The 22339-nt window shown below is 37.9% G+C and overlaps 1 protein-coding gene across 2 annotated transcripts; it reads left to right on the plus strand.

Moving 5' to 3' along the window:
- Window positions 1–221: 221 nt before the first annotated feature.
- TMEM182 (transmembrane protein 182) lies at window positions 222–21916 on the plus strand. 2 transcript variants are annotated; one of them, XM_026041886.1, is made up of 5 exons: window positions 222–362; window positions 742–841; window positions 2238–2345; window positions 10733–10870; window positions 21505–21916. In XM_026041886.1, the coding sequence occupies exons 1-5, from the start codon at window positions 222–224 to the stop codon at window positions 21726–21728; spliced, it is 711 nt and encodes a 236-aa protein (XP_025897671.1). In that variant the 3' UTR covers window positions 21729–21916. The 2 variants fall into 2 exon arrangements, with proteins under 2 accessions (XP_025897671.1, XP_025897672.1); XM_026041887.1 differs by having other exon boundaries at window positions 748–841.
- Window positions 21917–22339: the final 423 nt, after the last annotated feature.

The following is a 22339-nucleotide window of genomic DNA, read 5'->3' on the forward strand; positions in this document are numbered from 1 at the left end:
GCCCTTTTCATCTCTCAGGCTTGAGTCAGCCTCATGGAACACAAATTAGGAGACACAAATCAACTGACAGAGTGTAGGGAAATACAGACGGAAAAGCAAGCAAAGAGAAAGTCCTTTGGATATGAGCTGTACTCTCCAAATTGCTCTTTAGTCATTTGATCCCAATTTTTCTTTTTTTTTCCTTAAGACATTAAAGCATTTGCTTGAAGATAAATTTGATAATGAAACTGAGTGTGGCAATATTTTTTGGAGGCTTCTTTGCATCTTTGGGAGTTTTGCTTTTTTTGGTGGCATTTGGAACTGACTATTGGCTTCTTGCTACGGAAATAGGAAGATGCTCAAAAGGACCTGAGGATGCTGGGGTTAGTATGTGGTTATGGGTTTTTTGTTGGTTTTTTTTTTGATTCATAACAAAAATTTTATGTGTATGTTTCTTGGATATATTCATTTTGTAAGAACTTTCTTCTTTATGAACTTTTGAACATCCTGACCTTCTAGGAGACCTACAAAGGTGATCCAAAGCCTCTTGTAACCAACTGCAATCAACTCTAAAATTAACTTGTGTTTTGTGCTGGTGCTTTTTCAGTATGGCATACTTTCCAAGAAACTGTAACTACAGTGACATGCTATTCCATACCTATATTCAGCCAAGATGTATTTCTTTGTGGACAATTTCAATTGGACTTGATTCAGCTAATTGGAAAATGATATGATAACCTATGATAATGGCTTTTTTTGTAGGAAGAGAAGGCTACTTTCCATCATGAAGGTTTCTTCTGGAGGTGTTGGTTTAGTGGAGATGTAGAAGAGAATAATGCTAGCATGTGGAAGTTCTGGTACAGTAAGTAACATTTTTCTTTTGAGTTATCTACAGTGGTTTGATCCCAGAGCTGGTTTTATTTTTCTTGTGAATCCTTGACTTCATACAGTATCTTGGGTAACAATGTTCCATAGCTCTCCTAAAATAAATTCTTGACAAATGCTTTCTTAATCTGCACTAAAAGAAACACTGAAGTCAAATCATATATTTTTAACTACCAAGTCAGGCTTTAAGTGTTGTGACTGTAATGTTAACCATGAGTCCATTCTTACAAGGATGATCTTCTGCAGTTTTTTGTTAGCAGACTGATTTTTTTCCTAAATGTCAGGAAAGAGGAAATTCTGTAAATTTTTCCTTGCCAAATTGCTTCAACTGACTCTAGCAGCAGGTTAAGGAGGGCATGGGGGATTCTACCGTAAGAACGGAGTAGGTATTTCATCTCCAGGAGAATCATTATACTTAAATTCATGGACTCCTGGACATGTATGTGAACTTTGGAGGCTCTCAGAATAGAGGAGGATGTTATTCCTCTACAAGGTGCTGTTGGTTTTCTTTCAGCCCATATTCCAGCAGATAAAATAGTGCTTTGCCAACAAAATCTTCCGTGAAGAAGAGGTCCATCAAAACTTCTTTTCCTGTCTTTTACCCTGTCTCTGAGTCACAGAGCTCTGTGCACTTGCTTGTGCAGGTGCCATAATAGAAGTTTGACCTTGATGGCCCCTCTTTTGCTAAATTGCTTGCTCAAGCTTAGATGACAAATTTAGTAGTCACTGTTGTTAATTTCCTCTTCTTTATCTGGAGAATTCTGCAGGCAGAAATAGGAAATTTAAATGCAATTTAAACTATAGCCAGCCTTTACCATTCACAGTGGTAAGGTGATGCTTTTTATGAGCATTTAATATAAAGGGTGAAATAACCCTCCTTTTGGGATATCGATTCCATAGATTGAACTCATATTTGTTCAGGCTATAAACTTTATGAAGATGCTTGATATTTTCTTCTTTCACAAAAGAAAAAATAATTCCCTTATTTTTTTTTCTTTGGGACGTACAATAGTGAGAGGGACATAATTATCCCTCACAAGAGGGATATGCATGCATGGGGATATGCATACAAGGGACATGAATGCAAAAGCACACATATGCATTGCATATTAATTGCTGTGTACCAGATCCTTGCCCCCAGCAAGCCTGCCTTACTGTTCCTATAGTACAAACTGAGCATGAGTGCCCTTTAGGGAATATGCTTGGCTAATTATCAGGGTGGATATCTCTTACTAAATCAACATACACTGTAAAGATATTGCCAAGGAAAATCTTGACTTGAGAAACACAGCTTGTCCATTTGAAGAAGACTTTTAAAATACTTTATTGTTAAGGCAATAAAACATTGATCTTTAACTTTCTTTTTATTTTAGCCAACCAGGCACCTTCTAAGAACTGCACACATGCCTACCTCTCACCATTTCCTCTTCTCCGAGATGAACACAACTCAACCTCCTCTGACTCTTATGACTCTGCAATCAGTAGGTGGCTTTTTTTTTGGCTGGATACAGTGTCAGTAGTTTCATGAAGACAATTTAGATGCTTCAGTATAAAACAGTGTTATCACTCCACACAGTTTAATTAATAGAGTTTTGGTGTTTCATACTTCCCACGCTTACAACATACTGTCACTGTTTAGCAATGTACTTAAATGAATACTATGCATTAAGTTTGGGAGCAGAATGGAAGTTATTTCTGAAAAAAAACCCATAGCTTTCCTTTTTAGTACTTTATCTCCAACATGAAAAGTAACTTTTTGGAGCTGAATGCACTGTATACATATTCCTTCCTATATATTTCAGTTAAACTATTTGTTGTTAAATTAACAAGGCAATGTAGAGTTCTACTGCTTTTGTACTTTAYGGGGAAGGAGAGAGTAGAGTCTTTAAACTGTCTAACTTTAGTCAGCTAACTCAGATATACTGCAGCGAGTGCTGGAGGTGCCAGTCTCCCTATTGACACTCTTGGGAGCTGTGGCACTAAAACATATATTATGTTAAACAGAGATATTAACACCAAGAAACTCTAGTGGAGTAACAGAGATGTAGGCAAGTACATATACATATATATATGCATATAAATAAATACATGTATCACAGTAGTTGAAAACTTCATGTTTGAATAATACCAAGAAATCTGTCTTTACAACAAAAATTGGTCACATGTCATCAAATCAAGGGCCTTATGCCAATGTATATAAAAGAAATCACTTCTAATAGCTATTTCATATGATTTCTAAAATAACTTGTGATGTGTGGATGCTGTATGTCTCTTATCCTGATGGCTTAATGACTCAAGTGCTCTTTTCCTGTCCTGAAGTTGTAATTATACCTTTGCTAAATCTGAAGTGTCTTTAGAATGCAGTCTTTATGCTGTGCACATGAAAAAAAGCTGAATTGATAATAATTCTGCTAATTTGTTAGCTGTTTGTCCAAGAAGAATTTAAACCTCATTCTTYGGAGTCAGGTATCTAATCTGTAACTTCACAGCACATTTAGAAAAGTTTATCTTTCCAGGTAAAAGTGACAGAATCATAAGTGCCTTATTTATCTAGGCAGAGTTTGTGTCTCACTCATACATTCAGAAAGGATCCTTGAACTATATTGCATGATTACACAGAAGTGGACAAACAAAGAATAAGGAAGAGAGAAGAAATATCATCAGAAGTTTAATTAATTTTAGTTAATGTTTGCTGAAAGAACCACTGCTCAAATAAAATTTATCTATCTATATTTCATTTGAGGAGATTAAAATAGACTGAACTGTACTATATAGATAATGGCCCATGTAGAGTATATTCAGTTCCATTTTTACTATATAAACAGATACAATTGGATTGCTTTGGAGCTCATTAAAACTGTTGAGATTTATTCTTTTTTAACGTATCTAGTTCATTYTCAGCATTCAAGTGGAGTTATTTGCAGTAGCAGGTATGCTTGTTCACGAATCTTTCACAACTTCGGTAAAGAGGGTTATGTCATTGTCTCTTCTGTTAGTTCAACATTAATTTCTGGTTTAGTCTAATTTGACAGTTGTGCCCAGGATATTTAGCAAACCAGCTTTTAAGCCTTGCTGTAACTGCAGTCACTAAATTGAGAAATACTAGAGGTGAATTCTGTTCTCGATTCATAGTGAAGGAAATACTGTCTCTGTGAAAGCCTGTGAAAAAAGTGAAGGTGCTGCATGTGACTTCATGCAAAATGGATTTTATCAAAAATTTCTATATCCACATAGAAAAAATTCTATATTCGCATCTAATACCTGTGTCAACTGTACAAAGAACAATGCACTACCAAAACATTGAGGTTATTGTTCATTTTGCCATATTTTCTGCTGTTTGGTGATAAAATATCTTCTTTTTCATGTCTCCTGGCTTTCTCAACACTCACTTTGCGGGTTAAAAAGAAATCTACACTTGGTCTCCTCACAAAGATTTATCATAAGGTTTTTGGTGGGTCAGTCAAGTCCTGCTTATGTTAGGGGTGAATAAGGAGAATTTTTCTGCCCTTTAAAAAATACTCAGCTTCTTTATAAAAAGATATAAAGCTGATATAAAGGCTTTAAATTTCATTAAAAAAACAAACATGCATGTATAACGTAAAATTTTCTAAATATTTCTAACTTTCTTTTAACTGAACTGCTACTTTTCAATTAAGCAGTTCAATTTTCAATTAAGCACATAGCTTCTTCTTTTACAAAGTGTTTGTCATTAGAGGTTTTGGGTTCCTATCAAAGTAATTTTGGTTTAACTGCAGCCCCTAGTGGAAACACAAGTGAGCTTTCTCAGTGGAGTCATCTGGTTCGAACAACTCGGGCAAAACTAAGTTTCCCAAGGAACATATAATCTCTGATAATTTTTGAGTGGTGTGGCTTGACCAAGTTCTCTGTTGACATAACTCCTTTGGTTTTAGTATCAGTAAGAATTTGACTCAAAGCTTTCCTGGGTCATAATTAAAAGAGACTCAGTCCATGCCCTCGTAGTTTATTTAGATCTTTTCATGTGTTGTTTTTAAGCTGTAATTCCTATGTGCTTTTGTAATAGTTCTGGCTGCAGACACTGGATGCTCTGAAGCTGAGAGTTKAGTACACTTGAATAGTGCACTTCGTAAAGTACATTTTAGACTAAAGCTTTGGTTCATCCTGCTATGAAAAACCTAGCTTATGCTCTGTGTGTCAATAGTTACTTAGGTGGAAAAGTAAAGGCTACAATGATGTTTATAGTGGGGTTGTGAATCTGTGTTTTAAAGCCTAAAGTTTCCTTCCATCATTACTGACAGATGCATGATCAGCTTGGAAAGGTTAGAAAGAGCTGCTTTGAATTTGCTGTATTTTTTAATCACAGTTATTATGGGGTTAGTTTATTCACTGGTTTTGTTAAGTATCTCAGGAATGGGAAGAAAGACTGATCTTGTCCCTTCCTAYATATCTTACCTGCAGTGTAGAAGTATGCGGCAGTATAAACCGTTTTTTATAGTTAATGCACTTTAAGGAGTCTTAAGGCTCTGCGATTTATCTTAACCTTAAATAGGCATCTAAGTGAAATTGGGGTAGCCTGACTGTAGGGAATTTCCGTAGTGGTACCATGGTTTGTAAGGATAGCTACTTTATTGTGCAACTAGTAAGTAAACCCATGCAGCACAGCATTGTGGTGCCAGCACATTCATTTGTATGATGATATACAAATGCACACAGTACAGGTTAAAAGCTAGGAATAAATTGAAAAAAAAGAATAAAGAATTTAACCCATACAAAAAAACCCATCCCAGGAGTGGTGGTATTTGCATGCTAAAATAAATGTGCTTACATCCATGTTTGTATTATCATGATCAGATTAGTTGGAGCTATCCTGTTAGGCTATTTTGAAATAGTAGTTAAGTGCTAGCTAAATTAATTAATTTTATTACACCATTAGGTTAGTTAATGTGGACATTCAATGAATGTCACATCTTTTATAAAGCTACTTCTTCATTTAGCATAGGAAAATGATAGGCCTGTTTTTGAAAAATGTACGAAGTCACACAGAATCACACAGAATGGTTAACTTTGGAAGGGACTTCTGGAGACCATCCAGTCCAACCCTCCTGCTCCAGCAGGGACACCCAGAGCACGGGGCACAGGGCGGCATCCAGGCGGGTTTGGAAGAACTCCAGAGAAGGAGACTCCACAGCCTCCCTGGGCAGCCTGTGCCAGGGCTCTGTCACCCTCACAGCGAAGAAGTTCTTCTTCACATGGACATGGAACTGCCTGTGATTCAAATTGTACCCATTGCCCCTTGTCCTGTCCCTGGCCACCACTGAGAAGAGTTTGGCCTCATCCTCCCTATGTCCTCCCCTCAGGTGCTTATATATATTCATGAGATCACTCAATCTTCTCTTCTCCAGGCTAAACAGCCCGTGCTCCCTTAGTCTTGCCTCATACGAGAGATGCTGCAGTCCCTTAATCAATGTTTCTCTCCACTGGACTCTCTCTAGAAGCTCCACACAGGTCCTCACACAAGTCATCTCATTGGCTTCAGTGAAATTATTCCTGAGAAAAAGCACAAGGTCTAGCACTTAGTCAAGAGATTAGTTTTAATCCTGAGTTAACTCTTTTCAACTTTATTTGGAAATAAACAGTAGTTCCTTAACTGCTGTAAATTGCCCTACTGCCTTCTGAAATGAAATTGGAAGCTATTTAATGGCTCTGCACTGACCCATTAGTTTAATTTGTAGCTGCTAGTACTATTTTTCTTGACCATTAGTATTTTATTTTGTCCAGTGTTGGGCGCATTGCCAGCAGTTAAAGTAGTGCTTAATATAATGTAGAATACAGAATGTTTATGAGACTGACAAGAAATTCTGGTTCAGCAGCTATTACATCTAAAATGGTGTGATCAGATTTATTGGGAGGTTTGTTATGGGGTAGAAATTAACCTAAAGTAATCTCGGAAATACCAGCAATGACATATGAAAATAATAATTGMGTAGTGAAATGTTAGAAGTAACCTTTTTCTAGAGGAAAAAAAAAATGCTGTTAGGTAATACAGTCACATAATTGCCCATGAGAGATTGTAATACAGTACATTTACTATTGTAAAACTCCCCAGCCACCAAGCAGTGATAAAGCAAGAAGTATTTAACAAAGCAATGTGTTCACACTGTGAATATTATATTTGTTTTACTGTTCAGATTATTTTTAAAAAGAGGTTATTACTACTGTGGGATAGTAAAGGGTATTAAGAAGCAATGAGCAAAGTTTCGCAAGGTTTACTGTGTTTCCAGTTGCACCTCGTGCTGCTCCTGGCCTCTGTGATCTCATTTACGGTTGTTTATCTACAGAGCAGATGCTCCTGATTTGTAGCAATTCAGGCACTTCGTCTTACATTGTGTTTTATACTGTAGGTGCCCTTTTGATACCTCCTGTCAAAAACATCTTGATGTCTCTTAACATTATACAGCGAGATAAAAAAGGTGGAACTGGAAAACTAGAACTGGAAACAGTTCACTTCAGGATTTGACTTTGTGGGTGAAAGCTGAAGGCAGCTTTTCCAAATTATTTTCCCTATCTGTAGTAATGATCACAGAGCTCTGTGCTCATTTATGTTTCAGAAAGGTTTTTAGCTTTACAYTTCTTAATAATTCATCTTCAGGATTAAATGGTTGTTTTTTGTAGGCCATAGGAAATGCATGGCCCAAGTCTTTTAAGTGGTCAAGATTTTAAAACACTTGCAGCCCRTAAGAGCAATAAAATATCTAGTATGTTTTCAGGAACTTGGAGTTAACATCTCCAGTGGAAGATGGGTATTGTATCGTGTTGTTGAATRACCTGTCCCTGAATAAGCTACTATGGACCTTGTAAGGTGTGTGCTGATACAGTATAAAAATACGTAATTGAGCTGACACAGCTGCGCAGCTTTGACAAATATAACACTTCTTCTCTCTCTTCTTGTACAAGGGTAACACCTTCCGGTATGAAATTGTGCCTTTATAATCAGAGCTAGGATCTATTATACTAGCAAAGAGGCTTTTGCTGTTATTCAGCAATTTCTCCGGAATTCAGCCCACTATTCAAACCTGCATACTTCTCCTAGTTTTCAAATGATGCAGGAATCTCTAGAGGGATCTAAGTTAGGATCTTTTGGGAGAAGAGCAAGTAGCAAGGCAAAATTACAAGTCATGCACTTTAGAGAGGGAACCCTTCAGCTGTAACGCTGCCGAGCTACCCTGAATGGTGCAAAGCTCAAAGCCAAGCGTGCCGCATGCGCCTCTCTTTTCCCCTAAGCACTGCTTTATTTTTAGGCCTGCCTGGCACTGCCAAGGCAAATGTCCCTCCCTGAAGGGCTGATGTACTGAGACAAGCTACAGAACCTGCTGTTTAGCTCTCCTGCACGTACAGCAATGATATCTAAGGTAAACAAGGCGGTAGTGCCTTGTACTTTTATTACTTTCACTATAGGAAACACCTGGAACAGCTCAAGTTCTTGAAGCAGCTAAATCAAACATATCTGTGAAACTCATACATTTAGTTGCCTGCAGCCTTTGAGGAGTCAAGGATATTCCTTAATCTCTAGATCAGAATTTGGGCTATCTTATAAACTGTCTCAGCAAGAACTGAAATGGTCCCAGCTCTTGCGACACTTTGTACAGGTACACTGAAACATTATTCCTTGAAACAGGCTCCATGACTGTCAGTCTTCCCTTTCTGTAAGTTATGAAGAAGTGTCATTCAAAATAGCATATTCTGTTGAAATCAATTTTCAGAAATGTTTGAGCAAATCAAACTTTTCTGGTAACATTTCTCAAAGACTTCAAACCTTTTCTGTGAAAAATAATTAATGAATCTGTGTATTGGTTTTGTGTTTTGGAAAAGTTTTTGTCAGAAATTAGAAACATTGCCATATGACTTAGGCAACTGACCATGATGATATTGAAAAGGCTTTTTCCAGGTCCATTTTGGCTAGTGTGTCCTATTATATAGCATGACTTTGAAGTACCCAGTGCCATCCATGTAAAGAGTTGGATGGTTATAGAGTGATTTAGCAGCATTAGGTTTTAAATGAGGAAGTAATGTCCCATGGACTTGGGGACTGCGCTCAGGCTTTGCAAAGTAGCCCCATGGGTAAAATAATAAGAAATTGCTTCAAAGACCCAAGACTGAAGGACTTGAGAGATTTACCTTTCTAGGTCTCCATTCACTGTCTGTTTCCATTAAGTAAATCATTTAACTATGTGTTTAACTTTAAACAGGTGCCTAAATCCCATAAGACTTACCTACTTAGAGCAGAATGCATACTTAACTGCTTTGCTGAACCACAGCCCTGTTTCTTASCTACTATTTCCATTAGTATTTATTTATATGGAAAGAAGGCTTGTATTGGATATGAACCAAAACAGGTTTCACCCTTCTGCCAGCCTTTTTCACCCAGATGATAGCACATTCATCTTTCCTACGCTTTTTAGCATGGCAGAAAATTATGTCTCTGAATCTTTGCCCAGATTAGAAAAGATGTTATTTAAGAAGTGCCGCTAATGTAAATGTGGGGAATGTGATCTAGCCAATACATTTACAAGACTGATACAAGCAAGAGTGTGTACTTTACCACGAGATAAGCTGGTAAACTTAAAAACTAYAGATTTATGGAACACATTAGTGGGGAAACACTAACCAATAATATCTAGTGCACCTTTAAATTCCAGATGAAAGCAAACCTGAGTTATGCCAGAATAGTTGCCTCTAACAAGCTCTAAAGATTTGAAACTTTCAGGATATGAACACAATGTAATAGTTGCTTAGATGTGTTTTGCCATAACAGTAAGTAGGTGCTGTCAAATGATAAGTGGCAGTTTCTTTTGTGACTCACTTTCTCTGACTTGCCAGCTGGCTTATATGCTTTCCCTCAGTTGGGTGGAAATGTTTTTCACTGACTGAATTGTCAGTGCTTCAAGATTTTCAGATCTGACGATGGAGAGCTGTGCAACTCATAATTTTACTAATGGGTTGTGTTAATGTACCAATTTTTAAATTCATGGGAGAAATTTATGTCACTCTTGTAGCATTTGTAAAATGATGACTTTGTTAAATAGATGTGCAATTAGCTAGCTAAAAAATAATTGTTAGAAAGACTCTTTTGGCCAGAGTATGTCACAAAACTCTCGGCTCATTTATCACCAGCTGCATCCATTAATTCAGCACTGCTTGGCACTGTATAACAGGGACTTCTGAAACATCACATTCTAAATTTAATAAAATACAAAGAGCTTTACAGCAGGAATAGGCCGCTTTAAAATACTTCACAACACAGTTTACATTTTCCTGAGTTTCTCTATTTTCCATACTTTCTCTTCTCTCCTGCTTTAGATTTTCTTCTGTTGAATGTGACTATACGTAAGGAGAATTATCCATTTTTAAAATTACAGGGCAGTTAAAGATTGTTATTGGTGAGATAGTCTTAGCACTAAGAATTTCAAGATGTTACAGCTCCCTGCCTCTCCCAGTCAATTTTGGTGAAACAATCATATCCATTCAGACCAAATATTCATCCTGCAGGATTATCGCTACAGCTTTGGTATACCATTTTCCAAAGGGCATAAATTTGGTCAAGCTAATGGCTATATTAAACATGCACACACTGTCTAACTATTAAGCAGCTAGATTTCATTCTTGATAACCTGATTCTTTTCCATGATCGTTAGATAAGAACTAGGTTTGGGTTAAAACCTAATTTGGTCCAGATGGAGTGTAATATATACACACAATGGCAYGAATATTTGGTTTGTTAATCAGAGAAGGAAAAAGAGAATGGGAAAAGAAAAATCTTTGTTAGCCAAATATTTGACTTGCTTAAATTCTAAAATATATTCTTTTTCTTTCTCTTCTTCCCTTTCTCCAGTTTATCGAGGTTTCTGGACAGTTCTTATGCTCCTAGGAGTGGTCACTGTTGTGATGGCTAGTTTCTTCATCATCTGTGCAGCCCCTTTTGCCAGCCATGTTCTGTACAAAGCAGGAGGRGGCCTTTTCATCACTGCTGGTGAGTATGCTGTTTGCTCAGTCATTTAAAGTTATCAGAATACATAGGATGAGGTATTGCTCCCAGTTTTGCTTKATCAAAAATTATAATTGTGTTAAAAAAATGTTGCCATCATTTGACTTATGGGACACCTGCTTTAGAGGTCATTCATTGTTCAGTTATTTAGTCATGAAGTTACTCTAAAAGCTGCTTTTAAATTAAGACAAAAAAAAAAATCCAAGATGTAACTGGAGTTACAGTGCAATTTTAGTCTACATGTTTAGCAGAAAAAAAAATCCTTCTTTATAGAAGTAGGATTCCTAAGGACTTTAGCTAAGGAGATTTTTTAATGGTGAAATAAAAGAAATGAAGATGACTTTAAGGAAACTGGAAGGCACAGCACATTTGCATGACCAACATAGAAGGAGTGTTTTGAATTGTAACAAGGTAGYGCACAAGACAGTACTCACATATGAGTCAGTAGGAGCTTTAAAACACTATGAATGACAACAAATAAATGAGTTTCTACCTTCATCTTTATCTGCACATACCACAGAGGATGCACCCACCCACCATTCAGCTGATGGCCCACTCTCAGTGGTGCTTTAAAGCACCACGTTTAAAGCATTTTTTAAAGTGTGAGAAAATACTATGCTGCTGTATAACATTCAGTTGTGTAAAATGATAATATTCTTTTGTGTATAAASTCTGATCGGAGTCAGTTCTGTCAGAGCGTTGTTGTATTTTGGGCTAGAGTGCTCATGTTGGGGTGAAAAAGATTCAGCTTTGGTTCTACTTGTATTGCTGGTCTTGCCTACTCACTTCACCTCACAGCTCTGCCTCCATGGGCTGATGATGATTATTCCCTTTYTAAGGACATTGAGTGGGCAATATTTTATAGTGTTGTTATTAGAAAAAGACTCTGGAATACTTGCATTTATTCCCTCGAGAATTACTCCTCCAAAATGGTAGGTAACAAGTTCCTCCATCTGGAAATTTATTTCATTCCAAAACAGGTGCTTAAGGCAGGTCATATGAATCCCCTATGAGGGAGCTCTGTATCTCTTTCCTTTTCTGAAGAAGTCTAGAGAGACTACTTTTAGGTGTCTGAAGTTAGGTGAGCTCTTATCATTTGTGACCTTGGGCCTACCTCTTTGCCCCTCTCGCCCTTTGTCCCTACAGAACAGACGTTTTCCAAGAAAAATCCTGAYTTTTGTTATGTATTTGTCTAGTTTCTTTCAACTTGACCACTATTCTCAATCAAAACTTCAGAACAGAAGTGTGTTATTGTTGCTACTACCATTGTTGTCATTGAAATGCAAAGATATTTAGCAAAATTGTGGTTTGATTTGCCAAAAGGAATTCCTGGCRGTAGGATCATGCACCTATTTTGCTAGTACAAGATATTTTGGCTTGGTAGGGGCACAGAGTTCCCAAACGAGCCCTTCTGCATCCACCCTTAATCATATTGGGCTAAGTGGACAAGTTACTTCATGTAAATATCCTTGTCCTATCCAAAATMTCATATTACTCACAGACTCAATACAGTGAATGGATTAAAATCATGTTGAAGGGAGGGAACACGCAGACATAAGAAGAGCTTAAAAATACTTTGCATTATCAGTTGCTAAAACTGTGTCCAGTGGGATGCCCTAGATAGCAACTCAGTTTCTTGTAGTGTAACTAATCAGTGGCACATTTTTCTAGATGGAGAGTAGGAAGGATTCTCAGTCCCAAAGACATGACAGCATGAAATTGCTATCTCATTTTTTTTTCCAATGAGAATTACTCATAACGAATATTAACTTAATTCTGGGATAACATGGGAGCAAAGTAAARCAAGGCAGAGCCTGATGCAGAAGAGAAATGTTTTTGCATGCCTCTAAATGGAAGGGCAATGTGCTCTGCAGTGTTCCCTGCTATACTGATTCCTTCCTTTATTTAGCTCCTTCAGGAGCCTGTACAGCCTTCCAAAAGGAAACAGGATATGGAAGGGGAGAGTGAGGTGGGATGGAGTATATTTGACATTCAGCATGTCAAGATGCTGATAATCAAGGTGCAGTCAGGGCATGCATCTATTTCGGCATAGATCTAGTGGGAAAATGAAGCAATGTTATGTGACAAATCATAGGGGAAGTCTGTCTTCTTGTAAGACAGAAAACAGCATTTGGATTTGAAGAAAAACATAGAAACTGTTTTGAAAGGGCCTGGATGTTGTCTTATGGTAAAGTTCATGTAGGAGTTAAACTGGAGAGAACAGAAGATTTCTGAGAAGTTAGTCACCATGGTTGTCCATGGAAAGTTGAAGACAGGAAGAACAGTCAATTTCTTCTTTATATTTATCTTTAAATGAAAATGCTAGATAAAGCAATTTTATTTCCTGTTACTGAACTGAAGAAGTACCTATATCTTTTTACTGCTTTAACTGATGAATGAAGCTCACTTGATGAATTAAGTAGCAGCTAAAAGCACTGACTTAAATGAAGAGAACAAGTTTTAACATAATCTGCTTTCCTATCATTCAGTTTAGACAATAGCTGAAGAAATTATTTGGAATGGCATTCATGTAAACAATTTATCCACACAAAAGTTAACTATTTTGTCTGAACTAATTGGTTAGATTTCTATTGTCAATTGTAAGAAACACCCTCTCAGAGGAAAATTGACCCTATCTGTGTTAGGGCAGATAGACTCTCCAGATTCTGGAGGAACAAAAAGCCTAAACTGATCCTGAATGTTATAGAATAAATTTACTTTGGAAGGGATTCTCTGTCACAATCAAGTTCAGTTTTCCATGCAAAGCAAGGCTGGCTTCAAAGTTAGAGCAGGCTGCTCTTAGAGGCTTATACAGTCAAGTTTTGAAATCTCCAATAATTTCTGTTCCATAATGTGTCTGGACAGCAGTCCTAGTGGCTGACAACCCTTACTGTGAAAACTACTTTTTTCTTATATACACCTTAAATTTAATTTTCTTATATCCACTTTGCTACAGCTCATGAGCATCGTCTCTCATGCTTTCACAGTCCACCTCTCCATCTGTCCTTATTTTCTCTATTATTCCATTTAGATGGAGTTTCTGTTTTCTTCTCCAAGCTAACTAACTCCAGTTCCCTCAGCCTCTTTGTGCTCCATCCTCCTAATCAATTTGCTGGTCATAGTCCTAGTTTGTCAGCAGTATCTCTTTTTTCACAGACCATCTCTGATTGGAAACAGTATGCAAGATAAGGTCTCACAAATGCTGAGAGGAATGATAACTTGTGACCTGTTGGCTATGCTCTTGCTAAGGAAGCTCCGTATGTGGTTAACCTTCATTTCTGCTGTAGCTGCCTCATTTCTTGCACACTGAGAAGGACCATTCTTGTGCTTTGAGGAAGCTGCTCTTGAGAACAATCAACTTTTCTGGGCCCCTCTGCCTTTCAAGGCAGCCTCCTTTGGATCCTTCCTAGCAGTTTTCTGAACAAGCTGAAGAGTTTTCAGAAGCTCTGAATCTTGAATGCCCTATTCATTTCTGTACTTCTAAGATGCTAAACTCTACCATTTCATAGCCATTATTGCCATGGCTAACATCATCTGTCATTTCCCTGACCTGGGTTTCCTTATTTGTGATACCAGGTTCAGTAAAGCACATCCTCTAGCTGGCTTGTCCAATGCCTCTCTCAAAAAGTTGTCCTTTATGCAGTCCTGCTATCTCCCTGATTGTACTTGCAATACTTCCCTYCTGGTAGATATCGGGGTAACTAAAGGCCCTAATGAGAACTTGGAATTGCAATCATAACTTTTCTTCCAGTCTTGGTTGGGCAGCAATACCCACCATTCCCCCTGTTGACAACATTTCTGATCTTATTTATAAGTCCCTGTTCCTCAGAATAACTCAGATGATATTCCCATGTGTAGGCAGCACCCCATCTTACCCRTTTGTTCTTCTTAAAAAGTCTCTATCCATCCACTGCATGACTGTAGTTAAGCAAGCCAWCCCACCATGTCTGTGGTGCAATAGCATCATCATCCAAGACAATCTCATTTGTGTACAAGCATTTGAGATGGGCTTTCAGTTGTGCTGCTTCTGAAGGGCAGTGTAAGCATCTCCTTCACTGCTGTGTCCCATGCATATGYCCTTCCCTCCCTGGCCTCCAATTATCAGGGAGTTTTGATCTCCATCTCCCAATAGTCGTTTTTTGCAGCTCTCCTCACAARRTTACTATGCATGTTGCTTTTCCACYACTTTGCCTGATGGATCTCTTCTCAGCAGTCCTTGTACTTCAGAGAAGGTCCAGCAGTCTCAGAAGCCAAAGCCTGTTGATGACACTGTCTGCAAAGCCAGGAGTTGATACACAGAGTGTGCCCACTTCTGCCCAAACCTTATCCATAGAACAGCAGATTTGAGACCATCATCACCATCTGTGCCCTCTGCTCTTATGCCTTACTCTCAGAGCACTGCAGTAATCGAGACAAGGTCTTTTTTCTAACATCACTGATGCCCCTGTGGATGAACAGCAAGGGATTGTAGCCCAGGTCCAATGAAGCCTCCGGAGTCTTTCCATGATGTCCCAGTTCTGGACCACAGGGAAGCAGCAAATGTACCAAGTCAGCTTCTCATTTAGCAGGTACATCTATTCCTCTCACAAAGGCACACACAGTTACCAGTTTTTGTGGCAACTTATTGACTGGCAGATCTCTGTGTTAAGCCTTTGAAACCACGTTACCTGCTTGAACCTGCAAATGAAGCTACAGATGTTCCTGTCAGTTCAAAGATACCACAGTCACTGTCCCTGTAATCTCACCTCCATGCCTGAGAGGATGGAGCAAGAGCAGGTATGGTGGTACAAATTGTAAGCTTTACAGTTGCTTCAAATATCATAGAAAAAAAAAAAGCAGAAAGTTGCCATAACCTAATCACTTAGAGCAGCCTTCACTATGTCCATAATTGACCCTGGGTCTGTTCCTGCAAGGTGTCTGGGCGGTGATTAGAAGTATCCCCCTGCACTGCTGTCAAACAAGTGAGCTCCCAGAAGGTGCGCAGAACGTTGCCGAGTCACCCCCTTACTGAACAGATGAGATTAGAAATAAATGTATGACTTCTGTTTGCTGCCAAAAGAGTGAAAAAAAAAAAAAAAGAAAAAAGCTGATATCTTAATTCTAGCTCTTAGATGAGGACRAAATCTGTCCTTAGAGATATGTGCCAACTCCCAAAACTCTAAATGGGATCCTCTGGGCACATACTCCAGAGTGAAATGTCAGCCATACTTTTTAAATAAAGGTCACAAAAAGCCAAGGTGGGAGGAAGTATCTGAAATAAAGGAAAAGTGCAATTGAAAAGAAAAATATATATTTTATATATGCATAAAAGTTTCCTAAAGTTAGAAAAACAGCTCTAAACTTCTAGGCACAACTAAAAAGCTCACATCATTGTTTCCAGCACCTGTTGTCTCCGTGTCTGCAGAGTAAAAGATTCATGCTATAAACAGCCATTCACCATTGACAAGTGAAAGGCATTTCTGTGTGGGAAGAATAAATACTAAAGGCCAGCAAACTGCCTCTTGAATTCATAGACATTTCTAAAGGTTCTATATTCTTTTTCGTCTGCAATATGCAAAAGTATTTGTTTGAAAGAAATTCAAAAGAATAAATGCAAAAGACAGAAGAGAGTGACCTCAGAGAAATCCATGCCTTATCACACTGCACAGAGCTGTGTATCAAACATGTGTGTTCTTAAAAAAAATGCAAAATGGAAAAAAAAACGAACAAGAAAAAGAGGAGGAGGAAAGTATTTATTGTCTTAATCTCTCTCAGACATATTTCATGTTCTAGGAATAATTTCCCCATCATTCCTGATTCATGCAACTGCTGTTTTATTTTATATTCACTAAAAGGCAAGGGCAAACGGACAYGCGCACACTATGCAAAAGGTCTAAATGCTGAAAATGTAGAAATATATCACAGTACAAACTGTTTCTAAAAATATCTGCTTTGTGAAGTTGTGAAGATTTTTTCAGTCTTAGTAATTGTGCCTGAGAGCTTGGCTAGAAAAGTTCATGACATTCACAATGGATAGTCAGTTTGAGAGTGCAGGAACCGTTTCTCAAAGTATCTATGCATTTTGGTTTTATCCTCCTTTATAATGATCAAGTATTACTTTTATGCTTGTAATGGATGCTTTCCCAATTCTTATTGGCATTACTAATATTTTGTAGRAAAGAGATAGGCTGGTGAGGACAATTTGTGGGTAGAGAAATAAGACAAATTAACAAAAATGTAGCTATAGAAATAGAAAATTTCTTAGAAATAGAAATAGAAAATTTTCCATTTTCCACAAGCAGTGTAAACTTTATATATAAAAAATATTCTCCAGCAGTACAGGAGCTGATTCTGATCTCACTTCGATTTTACGTGGGCTTTGCCATTGATTCAGAGTTAGTAGTATAACTATCTTCAGATTAAGTCCAAAGCTTGTGASTGAGGAAATATAAAGAAGCAGACTAATTTTGAACATTTTATCTTTGATTTTCCCTCAGAAATACTGTGTTCCTTATTTATAAATCGGAACAGTCAGATTTTGCAGTGATGGAAACTAGATTAAAGCACCAAAGTAGCCAAAGATACACAAATGCTTAGGAAGACTTTACACTGTCTTCAGTCATCATTTATTTATGTGTAGGCCAGTGTACTTCACCAAATGGTACAAATAACAAAAGTTGAATGTGGCAGAAAGAGTGTAGTTGTGTGCACAAGGTAACTGGCTGGAGAGGGAAGGGACTTCTGTTTATTAGCAGCTCTGCTGTGGGTATGTTACGTGACCGAGCAAAGCTGTCTCCACTCAAGAGGAGCAAAACTCCTCGGAAAACCAGACTCTCTAAACAGAGAACCTTAAATATCAGATTCGTTTTTTTTCCATGCCTTGTTTTAATTTCCACAAAATGGAGATTTGGTATTGACGTGACTATATATAATCTCAGTTAATACCTTATGGTCTACAAAGATACTTCATTTATATGTAGCTAATTGTGCATGCTACTCAGTCCCTTGGAAAAACTACATGTACTGTATTCTTATTACTTGTCTCAGGCCTTGCTTGAACCCTTAACATTTTTTTTAACCTCTGTGTTTTGTTAAAATGAGATGAASAGACATGAAATTATCCCATCTGAAAACAAAAACACTCTTCTTTTTTAATCTAACAGCCGATTAATGTAACCATTTATTAAGCTCACAACTTGCCTTTGAATCAAATATTTGATGGAATCAGTGTGGATGCCAGGAGGAAAATCTCTTAAAGTCAAAGAGACTTAGACCTGTGCTTAAAGTTAAACCCCACCTGAAGTGYTTAATGCAGAGAAAGGAACCAAAGCCCTAAACATCTAACATTTTAAGCAGATGTGTTAGTGATAAAACAAGCACATGATCTGCTCTCTGCTCCCACCACTGCTTCTAGTGTAATCTAGCACCTTCGGAAACGATACTGAAAGGGCAAAGCAGAGAGCCTATCGGTTCAGAAATGCTTCCTCCTTCCCTTTCCTTTACGCTACCATTTTGACATGCAGGAGCCTCAATAAGCTCCCGTATAGGTGCCTAACTTCCATGAAGTCATAACTCTTTGGAAGTTACGCACTTAATTATCAGTTACAACACACTGGTCATTGAAATCCTGTTGAAAGCAATGGAACTTAAGTTTTTTCTTAGGCTGATTCATTCTACTGTTCAAGGCATTTCTTAAACACACTGAACACTATAGTAACTAATGAGCCTCCATTACCAGATAGGAGCTGTGAGAACCCTTAAATACTCTTCTAGTGCCTTAATTAACTAAGATGGTTTGCATATTCTCCCTTTCTTTTCCTTTTCTCTTAAAGAAGGACATTTATCTCTGCTTGACATACATTTCTTYAGCAAATTTCCGTACCAAACAATTTACCACACACGGGTATTAGCAGCTTGCTGTGAAATCACCTGATGGACTCTAACTTTACTGAAGTTGTCTTACCACKCACAGCACCAGCTTGCTATTTTGTGCCTACGTGAAGCTACATCTTTTTTAACTACCTGGAAATTGTTGCTCCAGAGTACTTGAAGAGCTAGGGGTGCTGATTTTCAGTTTAAAGGACCTCTGGAAGAGCATTATTTTAATGGTAGAACATTACAACTAACTGGGTTACTTAACTTACGTCTTCCCAGGGGGCAGAGGTCAAAAGCACTTTAGATATGCAAGGTCTGGTTATGCTTATCTGTTGCAATAATAAAGAAATGTATATTGCTAGTTTTAAATGTTATTATTATTTTAAATTAAAGTTGCCTTACTTTGTAGAGAATATATATTTTTTTGTAGAGAATATAAATACAAGATCATGAACATCTGAAAATGCAGATACAGGCAACTGAAGAGGGAAAATTTCCAAAGTTCCTATGGATTTTGCCTTATGATTTATGCACCTTTCCAAGTCTTGGTGTGACATGAGCCTAATTTTTTTTTTTGGTTGAACTTTTGAAGAGCTAGCTTCATGTCTCTAGTAATTCCATTTATGAATAAGGCCTTGAATTTTTCTCCCTTTTCTCCCATGAGAACCTACCAGCTCAATCTGGTTCTGTTTTTCCTAAGTTGTTTACATTATCTGTTATCATTGAATGTTTAATGGCAGGATTTTTCTGCTCGACTTGACTTGTATTTGGAGATTCTTCAATTTATCATTTTTTTTATGTCTGGCCCTGTGCTCATCCTTCTCTCTGACTCTTTCTCCAGTTGTATGTTTCAACCTCAGGAATAAATTCCATCAAAATGAAATTTTGAGTTTTGCCTAGATAAAATACAAAATTGAATTTCTACTATTTAGAGTTGAAGGTTTTGTTTTGTTTTGCTTTTTAATTTATCCTGAATTTGAGCAAAACGTTATGAACTTTGCAAAAAGTGTAATTCTGGTGTTGTGTTTCATAAACATGCTGCATGCTTGCCTCAATCTTTTAGTCATTGTCCTACCATTCAACTGCATAAAAATTGCAGATGATTTGGGATTTTCAGTCACATTTTGATTATGCCTCAGGTTAACTACTTCAGCTCATTTTTTGGTGGGCTTCAAAAGGTAGTATTCACAAACATTAGGACTCATGTGCCCTTGCCTGTCACTTGTTCGTGATATCCACAGCGTAAAACTATTTTATATTGACAATGAAGGACCCAAAAGAGTATCAGCAAGTCACCAATTTGAAGTGCTGCAGCTCATCTTGTTGATTTTGCCTTAAGTGGATGACAGAGCAGAGACAAGAGCTGCTCTCTGGGAAGCTGGTAGGAATGGCAGGCAGGATGAGCGCTCAGAGCGGGGATGGAGGAGGAAACCACATTTTCCAGCACAGGTGGGCCTGGAGGCAAATATCTATGCACAGGTGCTTACAAAGGACACTGGAGGATTTTGCCCAAGTGTTATATTTTTTTGCAAGGTCACAGAGTTTGAATTTAGCAAGATTGGGGTAGAGAATTTAAACATCTCTGAGTTGTGCTCTACTGCTTTACAGCCAGTCAGCTCAGCTAAATAAGGATTCCCAGAAATATACGCTGGCTTCTTGTTGTAGCAACGTAAGCATCATAGGATGAAAGCAAAATGGGCTGGTATCTCCTCAATATTTTAATATCTAAATACTTAGCCCAGCTGCTGTAACTGTGCTGTGACAGCTGGAGCTCAGGGAACAAGTGGGTTCAGGCTGGAGCATGTGGAAAATTCAGGCTTCTGTCCCCAGTTTTCCAGTGGATCTTCTGCGAGTGCATCTGTGCTGCAGGCCTGCGTTTCTTAAGTGTCCACATTCCTCTGAAGTAAAATGAAATATTAGGCAAGCAGCTGATACTTTGGAAGGCTCTTTCTCCTTAGATTTGCTTCTGGTGTATAGTGACAAAGAGATTAACAGAGTTGGTAAGGACAAGTACTCCTGTTACTATCATGCGCAAACAATCCAGAGGTCTTTCCAAGGAGTGGTTGGGAAAACATCGTGAATTATGTGGTGGATTAATTCCAGGAAATGGCTGTGCCCAATCTGAGGTTAATACCAAAAGCCTGCTTTATAGCTGTTGTTTCATTATTGCTGGGTTTTGTTGCTATGATCTTCTTTCATAAAGAATATAGAAGATTTTGAATGAAATACATCTGAATTTGTCTTCAAAATATTTGAGCAGAATCAGAATGTAGTAGGTACTAAACAAAGCCCTTTGCATTAGAATAAGGAAAGCCTAAGGTAGGGAAGTGAGGATGACAGAAAGATTTTCAAAAGATTCCCCACTCTTTACCCCATCTATAAGATTATGATAGAAACAGTTCTATTTTGGGGGAGGAAAAAGTAGGTTTTTTTTCCTACATGGTCCCTTCCCCTCCACCACACCCCAGTATATCCAGAACAGTAAATAGGTACCTAAGGACAGCCCATCAGAAATAGATAATGTCATTTTTGGGAGGATTCCTTAAAGGATATTGGCTTATGTCTTTCAGTGTAAATCAGAAACAAGGTAAGGAGATCTTATTAGAGAGAAAGTAAAGGCCCMAAAAAAATATCCAGTGGCAGCTGGGGAGCCTTGCACACAGGGCTTCCAGCACTGGTGGTATTCCTAGGTATTACTGTAACCAGTATATGCTCCCTGCGTTTGTCTCACACTCTGCTGTTAAAACCTCTTTTTTCTTTTCCAGGCATCTTCTTTTCTCTGGTAGTCGTGATGTATGTCATCTGGGTCCAGGCCATGGCTGATCTGGAAAACTACACACATGTGAAAAAGATAGAGTGCCCGGACTTTGCTGTTTACGTGCAGTACGGCTGGTCTTTCATGCTTGCTCCTATAGGAGTATTTTTTGCTTTATTAGCAGGAATGCTTTTCTTGTTGATAGGGCGATCCATTTATTTGCACTCAGACTAGCCATACATAGCTAAAGGGAATGCTGGCATCTTAGTGAGACTTCATGACRATTTAAAAATGGAATTTTATACATTATTATGGCAATCCTAAGTATGCAGGCACACTTCTGGAATTACTTCTGTTACTTGTTTAAGGGTAAAGGACACAAAAACTCAATACAGGGAGAAACAACCTTCAGCCCCAGATAGTTGCTTTTAATTCTTTAGAAAATAGACACATGATTCTCCATGTTGTGTTATTAGCAGCATTAGATAATTTTGCAAGCAGAAGAAGTGAAAAAATATTCTGCAACCAAAAGCCCAACATAAAAAGTGGGTCAAATAAAGAATTGATACATTTGATTTTTTAGTATTTGTCTTGTACTGCTGCTTGAGGATGGTAGTACAAGATGGAAATGAAAAAAACACATTCAAACACAGTAATTTGATCCATCTCCTCTCCTGTTTCCACTACTTGCTGTAGCTTTAATACAAGCAAACATGTCTGCACTTAAAAATAGAGTGCAGTTGTTCGTGCAGCATCCATGTGAAGAAGAGAAAGACAGTTTCAGTGCAGAGCAATTTGGTGCTAGTCAGTACATGTAAAAGCCTAACTGCTTCTATTACACGCTT

Source organism: Nothoprocta perdicaria, unplaced genomic scaffold, assembly GCF_003342845.1.
Source record: "Nothoprocta perdicaria isolate Ctin4 unplaced genomic scaffold, notPer1 scaffold_299, whole genome shotgun sequence".
Taxonomy (NCBI): domain Eukaryota; kingdom Metazoa; phylum Chordata; class Aves; order Tinamiformes; family Tinamidae; genus Nothoprocta; species Nothoprocta perdicaria.